We start from the raw sequence: 7,598 nt of genomic DNA on the forward strand, positions 1-7,598 counted from the left end.
TACCGAAAGGGTACAAATGGAATAAGGAGGGAATCAAACTATGGTAGAGGGATGTGCTTTGCTGTTTGAAGGAAGCTGGAGTTGCCTTAGAATGAGGGTGTGAGAACGAAATGTTTTTCGCTTCTGTTTTAGTTTCCTTCCATCGCAAAAATTTCCGTTCCGTTTCTGTTCCGGAACGAAATAAAAATGTTCCGTAACGGCTCGTAATAGTTTTTATGCAAAAATTTGAAGTTCAGGTAATCATAAAGAACATTGGATTTGTGATGTAGTTACTTGCTCTCCTCTTAGGAAAGTGGGACAAGGGTAAACACGTTCTTCAGAGGTGCGGAAGTAACTGTACCACGAATTCCTACCAAGTAGCACAAACCAGTATTAATTTCAAGGTCATAGTATTTATTTTCTCAAAAGACAAATACGAATTTTTTTAATGGGCTCAGTGCTCTGTGTCAAGGGAGTGAGCACGATCTCAGAAGCAGAGCGTCATTGAGTATGCTCTCTGATGTGCGAGACCGCTGTTCTGATAAAGAGGTCGCCAGGGCTGCGCGGAACACGCAGCACAGTCACAACGAAAGCTGGAAGAGCGGACTTTAAGGAGCCCGTAGGAGAGTCTCTTGGGGCAATAATACAAGTACACATGCAAGGTACTTTACGCCATAAATCGATCATCCGATTTTTTCTAATGTAGAGTAGTTCCCACTATGCCATTTTTCGTCATTCGTCAGAATCTCGTGGTGCACGCTATATACATCATTAAGGTGTTATGTGCACTTTGTGCTGTGACTGATGATGATAAAGAATTATCGCTGAGCACTTCGCAGTGGGTGGGAAGCAGTGTTGCGGAATGGGTGCCTCCATTCCATTTGAAATCCGTTGCGGGGAATTAGAACTTGCCGCAATTCCATTCCTTTCAATTCCTCGGAATGAAAAAAACAGCCCATTCGCACTCTGGGAATGGCCGGGCAGTTCACTCGCAATCCTGTGATTCCTCGACGTAGGAAAGGCATCTTGATAGTTTTATCGAGTTAAGAATGAACGCCCCATAAAGCTGATGTCATCAGATGCATTAAGAACTGCAAAAGTACGCAAAACACATTAACAAGGTCGAGGGATAGTTGCTTGGTGACATATCTCGTGCAGTACAACCACCCCACTAATTCCTATAGGGGCAGTTATCCAGGTACCTACAGTATTTGCATGGTCAACATGTTTGAACGAATGTTGGTGTTTTAATATTGTTTACGCTTAAATGTGCTAATGCCAAAAATGACGACATGGCGTATTTTTATGCTGACAAAAGTAGTATTCAAGAAGACTAAGCAGTTTCGCCACGCGCCTGGAGCGGTCATGATTATGGAGAAAACTAAGATTTGGTTGGCAGGGAACAAAACCCTCTAGATCTGCTAGTATGAGCTGGAACAGCGCACCGCTCGTGCACCTTGTGCTTTTGCATCGAATACGCAACACTGGGCGCACTGCTCGTCAGCACTCACGCTTGTCAAGCGCGCCTCGCAAGCACGGATGGGATGACGAGAACCTTGTGTTCGCCTGTGCGCAGGTATGCAATGTCTTCCTTGTCGCGAAGGTTATTTACGTGTGTCAGGTACTAAACTGCTCGTGAGATAAAGATCAGGCTGTGCATATAGTATTCGCCACTTTCGTGTGAGGGTATCAATGGGAACCAACGCGCAGGGATGACTTGTTTCTCCCTTCGGCTATCTGCTGGAATAATGCATTTGTTTGTGCACTAACTCACTGCGCGGCTTCTAGTAGGCGCGTTGCTTATAAATTTACCGTGCTTGTAATCAGCCAAGTCATTTTCAAAATACTGCTTTATTGTTAATTTCTAGGCTCTGACTTACTAACGTTTGAAGTTTGAAAAACAGCACGTAGACGAAAACGTGCTCTATTTTCGAGAAAAGACGTAATTCCATTCCCATTCCACTCCGTGCAAGAGGCGCTTAATTCCATTTCCATTCCATTCCTCCAAGCTTTGTCCCCATTCCATTCCGAGGTTGCGAAAATGTGGAATGATTCCGGAGTCATTCGAGTTCTGGTGGGGCAACTCTGCAACACTGGTGGGAAGCATTAAACACACTCTTTGCGGTATTAGCGTTACGTGATGACTGGTTGTTATTTTATTCTTCTGCCACGCTATATTGCCTATATTAACACGATTCCTTGCCTGACATGACGCCTGTATAGAGTATTTTTGCAAAGGAGTTACAAGCAACAGCGTCGCACCGTGGTGGAAACTCGACCGCCACGCAGAGGGCACGAGTTAAAATCCCATCCGATCCTACAAATTTTTCTAATTTAAGTTTTTCTTATTTCACGCGATAGCGGTCACGGACACCGGCGACGGCGGACAACTATGGCGCCAAAATCAGCTGTTGTGATCTCATAACAGCTTTCGCTGTAACAAACTTCAGCGTCCACAATGCCCTCTCTACGCTGGCCTGCGTGACAGGCACGCAAAAGTCCACTTGCGTTAATATAAACTTCTCTGGTTGCCACTGTTCTTGTTTTTAGCACCATTTCAACATATCTTTTCTTTGGAATTCCTGCCTGAGGTACGCGCTAATACTGTACCCTGAGATATGCTCACAATGAATGAGCTCAGTTGCTCCGGATTGGGAAGTTTTCTCGTGAACCGAAAAACGGTTGAAAAAATTTCGGTTTCACTCCGGAACGAAATAATAGATAAAGTTTCGGTTACGTTTTCGTTCCGGTCGAAAATATCCTTTTTTCGTTTTCGGTTTTCGTTCCGTTCCGACACCCTGCTTAGAATGTGTAGCTACAAAGTGACATTTTGTATAGAACAATAACGATTATGATCTACGGTGCTTATGGCGGAAGCAAGTATAAAGAAGATATACTTACTTGCTGTGGTAAAGCCACGGAAACTGCTGGGTTCCGTTTTCAGTGAATGTGGGTGTACGCATTCTTTCAATCGTACGTTTAGGCGCTGTCCAACATGAAGTCTTGTGTCTTAGGGACAGCAGTGGAAATGCAAACATGTTCACGATGGAGATAATTAAAAGGCGGTTAGGGGATTGGAGGCGAAAAGTCGGGAGAAAGTACAAAAATGAATAACAGGAGCACCAAGCTGACACTGCCGCAAAACGCGGAAAGCCAAGCTACGCATTTATATGTTCCTTTACTAGGAAAAAAACTGTTTTTGAGCTTGGTGGCGCACGGACCCCGTTATAAAGGCCACGCTCATGGCATTCATTCAAGATAACTATTACAGCCCAAAATAACGAAGACAAAGAAAAAAAAACACAGAGACACCACGAAGACGTTTGTCTTTATTATTTTGCACTGACTTCTTCAAGATGCAATACCAGCTCGCCCAGGAAACCCTTCTTCTGAAATTAGAGGGCAGTTTATTTATCGTAAAAATGTTCGGAAGCACCGACTACATACATATCAGATGACGACAGTTGTTATTTGTGACGTCATAAACAGCGAAAGAGTGAAACCCATTCGCAGATAGAAAACCTCCTGTTAGATTTGAAAAGTGCGCTTCGGAACATGAATTGCGAATCTACAGAATCATCAGGCCATCGTTGTCGATATAGATCACGTATTTATCATTATGAATGATCAATCAAATGATACACAAACGCGTGCCCCGCTATGCAAGGCAAGCGGCGCAATGGTGTCGGCACTACGACATAAGTCATTGTCCCTCGCGTTTACAGGCTTTCGCATGCCTGTTTCATATCCTTTGCCGTGTAACCTTTCATGAAGTCGTTTATCCTCCTGAGGAGCTCGAGCCGTTTGTACCGGCCGGTGTACTCCACTTTTGCGCAGCTCCTGTCCTCCATGTCTGCGTCGATGTCGTACACAAACATGCCGTAGTCCATGGTGAGGTAGTGTGCTTTCTCTGCTTTGATGCCGCACATCTGCATGAAGAAAGCGAGGAGGAAAAAATCACACCATCTCCCGCTAAAGGGGACCATGAGGCGATGCGAAGCAGTGTTTCGGCATGTAGAGCCCGCGTTTCAGAGAGAGAGTGGTGAGGGGGAAAGGAGAGAGGGGGAGAGGAGAAGCGGACAGGGGGAGGGGAAGAGAGAGGGCTAGAGGAGAGGGGGAGAGGGGAGGGGATGAAAGGGAGAAGGGAAAGTGGAGAGAGCTTGCGCATGCGCAGTAAGGGTGGTCACGCCGCACACCACCACCGCCGGATCAAACTCCGCTATAAGGTGCTTCACATCTAAAATGCGCCTAGTTTCTCCGCTCTGCATTGCGTACCGCCACTTTGTTTTCAAATTTTCCTTCCTAAATGTACGCGGCTGTTGGACGATGGATGTACATATGAGAGCTCCAATTTTGAGTATATAATAATTTAAACTAGTGGGAAAGAATAAATCAACTAACGCGGTCTAGATGACGATGATAAGCAGTTCGCGTGAAGGCACATTGTATTGTTATGACTCGAGCGCGCCGACATGAATGCAAGATAAAATAGGAACGGCAGCGCACAAGCTAGTTCGATGGAGTTCTGCCAGCGTCTTCGTGGCCTTAGAACAGTTGTGTGAAGCAGATATTCGCTTCCATATTATGTATGAGGAGCGATTTCTGCTTCAGTTTGATCGACAACGCCGCTGTGACTGCTTCGTGTTCGTGGGACCTTTGCGTTTATTGCCACCGCTACCAGACAGGAGAGAAGTTCAGCGGAGACCTGAAGTGATGAGAAATCGTAGAAATATAGCTGGAGCCTTCGTCAGAGCAGCAACTATCTTCCTTAGCAGCGTATAGCTTGGCTCACTCTCCCGGAAGAGGAGAAGGGAAAACGTCTGCGCAAATGCTTTCTATTCTTATTACAAATAACGTATCCTTGTCAGCGCTCGTGTGCCTCGAGCCTCTTTTCTGTCCTCGTCCTTTTAGGTCTTTCATGTCTCACCAATATGCCCAAACAGTGACATTTGTGCACGAAAACTGAGCAGAGTGATTCGAAGGGAGGAACGAGGGATCCCGTCGACAAGGTAAGTGAATTACAGTTCTTGAACCTGAGCAGAATGTAGTCACAACAGCGCAAGGCAAGCATCCAATAAAAGGCGAAAACGTCAAGGAAAGATCCACAGAACATCTACAAAATGAAATTTAATGAGAGAGTTGCGTAGGCATAGAACATGAGCTACAACAAACAGTTCCTCATTATGAAGCACGGAAAACAGGCAAGGCCTTTATTCAAATGGTTATGGAAGCGAAACCAGAATCAACAATTGTCATCACTATAAATTGGCAACCAAGGGCGTAGCCAAGGGGGGGGGGGGTTGGGGGGTTCAAACCCCCCCCGAAATTTTTCAGTTTTGCTTGCGTATATAGGCATGCACACATACAAACACACGCACGAACATACATAAAGTATGGTTGAACCCTCCCGAAAAAAATTTCTGGGTACGCCCCTGTTGGCAACAAATTTAAATTGCAGCGGAATGGACAATGGATTAGGAGAGCAAAAGGGTTGCTGTTCTAACGCTCAGCAGTATCTCATATTTATTTGTTTGTTTGTTTGTTATCATCTACCCTATTAGCTCGCTGCTGTGTCCACATTTACGCTGCTCAGTTTTCTGGAAGCAAGGTGTTGCTTTGTCGAAAATTATGGACTGTTCTTGTAATCCATGTACCAATTACTGCAGCTTACCTTTTAGTAGACGCAACAGAGTACGCGTAGTCGCTCATTGTAATACTTAAGTCCATGCTTTTTTTTAATTTGATGCCTTAGTAGAGCTCACCTTTGCTTTTATGCTCTGCTCCGTTTCGAAAGTAAGTGCATGAGTGCTGTTCGTGAACACTCCGGACATGTACTTCTGGTCGTACTGGTACTGCCCTGACACTCCCTCACTGCACACCTTGAAAGAAACGTAAAGAACAAAAAAAACTGCTTCGAACTGTCAACTTAGAACTTACATTCTGTTAAGCTAAGTCATATAATGACCAAGAGGTGATAATTACCAAGGAGACGTGGTGTTACTCCGCTACCATTCTAAATTTTCTTCATGCTGGGTGATTCCACGAGAGGGCGAACATGCCTGTCCGGTCGATATTTTTTGTTTTGCCTGGGTTTTTTATATGGTATGTGGGCACATTCAAAGTGCACGAAGTTGAAAATTTTATTTCAAAAAAAAAAAAAAACGCTCCCAGCGCAACAAAAATATATTTGAAGGTGGCGGCGCGCGCGTCCTGTTTTTGCTCACTGCAATCTTTTCGGATTTCATGGCCCAAGTTAACGCGAACTATAAAGGCGTTAACTACGAAAAAATTTGTTCTGCTGGCCTTATTACTCATCACTCTAAATTACATCCATGCTTTTTGATGTCGTCCTAAAAAGGAAAAAAAAATGTGAAAAAAAAGTCAAACACTGCCCAAATAAAAAACGTTTGCTAAGTTCGATGCACCTTGGCGCCTTTTCTATTTCACACAGAAACTTCAAAACAGCGTCAAATACAGAAAGTAGCCTGCGAAAAATTTCTGCGGAAGATTTTTTTTCGTACGGTTAGCGGAAAAGAAGAATAAGAAATTGTTGAATAAGCGAGTTCTTTCTGAAATGCTCATCTTCAAAAAACAAAAGATAAGAAACTCTGGTCTCAATTTTGACAAAAATTTTTTACACGGTCTTAATGTCATAGGTCCTCATTTGCGCTGTTCACGGGATATAAGGGGCCAAAATGACCCTTGCTGTGTGCGCTCACTTGAGTGCGATTGATGGTTGTTTTCAGTTTGCATTGTGCGTAAATCTACACTTTCCAGTATTTCGCTGCAACAAAGCTTTCATCTGGTGGCTTGTCGAAGAGAAAAATGTATTCTCAAATTTTATTTGTGTCTAGCGTGTGCGAAAGTGGGCTGCTGACGCCCTCTAAAGGGCTAACGTGTACACAGTGTGCAGCCTACAACCTGAACTTACCCCGTCATTATTCGCTACGCGAGACACCGCGAGCACATCGTTTAGGTGACCGTGCCAAAACTCGCCTTGCACACCAAACAAAGCATCTGTGTATACAGCGAGAGGCCAGCTTATAAATGACACAATCAATAGGCGAGCTGTTGTGGAGGTGCTTTCTCACTGCCTGCTTGCTTCCCTTCTATTACGTGCATTGTACGCTGTAACCATTTTCGCCGCTAGACGCACGCTGTGCCTAAACAACATTTGTAAAAAGCTAGCTGAGCCATTTCCGAGCCGTTTATTTTGCTTCCGGCTATCACATGTTTTCGGCGTTGAACATAACGTCTTCCTGTATGATCTGGACCTTTACCTCATCGTTTCAGTAGGCAGAAAACGTGCGGTGCAGCATGATTAAGCCATCAGTGGCCGAAGCTGCCCAATTTATGGTGTTTTGTCGGCACTTTACTAAAATGCTTTCCCACGTCGAGAACAGCAGAGGTCACTGGTGGCGCGAGACGGACATTATCCTTAATTTTGACAACTAGTATGGCCCAAAAATCACAGGGACTGTCTGCCGCCGATCATCGCCTTTCTGTTTTGTACCGGAATCGAAGACATACCGCCTGAACTGTCCAACCCTGCAGCGGTTTCTCTCGAAAGTGAGCAGAAATTTCCAAATGAGAGTTTTTCGATCTGCGTTCGGTCTTCT

General features: G+C 44.7%; 1 protein-coding gene across 1 annotated transcript; it reads right to left on the bottom strand.

The window, feature by feature from the left end:
- Nucleotides 1-3,570: 3,570 nt before the first annotated feature.
- LOC125757428 (uncharacterized) lies at nt 3,571-6,224 on the bottom strand. Its single transcript, XM_049413017.1, has 3 exons — nt 6,204-6,224; nt 5,742-5,858; nt 3,571-3,908 (listed from the first exon to the last, which is right to left on the bottom strand). Exons 1-3 carry the CDS (start codon nt 6,222-6,224, stop codon nt 3,699-3,701), a joined length of 348 nt encoding a protein of 115 aa, XP_049268974.1. The 3' UTR covers nt 3,571-3,698.
- Between the last annotated feature and the right edge of the window lie 1,374 nt (nt 6,225-7,598).

This window comes from Rhipicephalus sanguineus, chromosome 2, assembly GCF_013339695.2.
Source record: "Rhipicephalus sanguineus isolate Rsan-2018 chromosome 2, BIME_Rsan_1.4, whole genome shotgun sequence".
In the NCBI taxonomy this organism is placed as follows: Eukaryota; Metazoa; Arthropoda; class Arachnida; order Ixodida; family Ixodidae; genus Rhipicephalus; species Rhipicephalus sanguineus.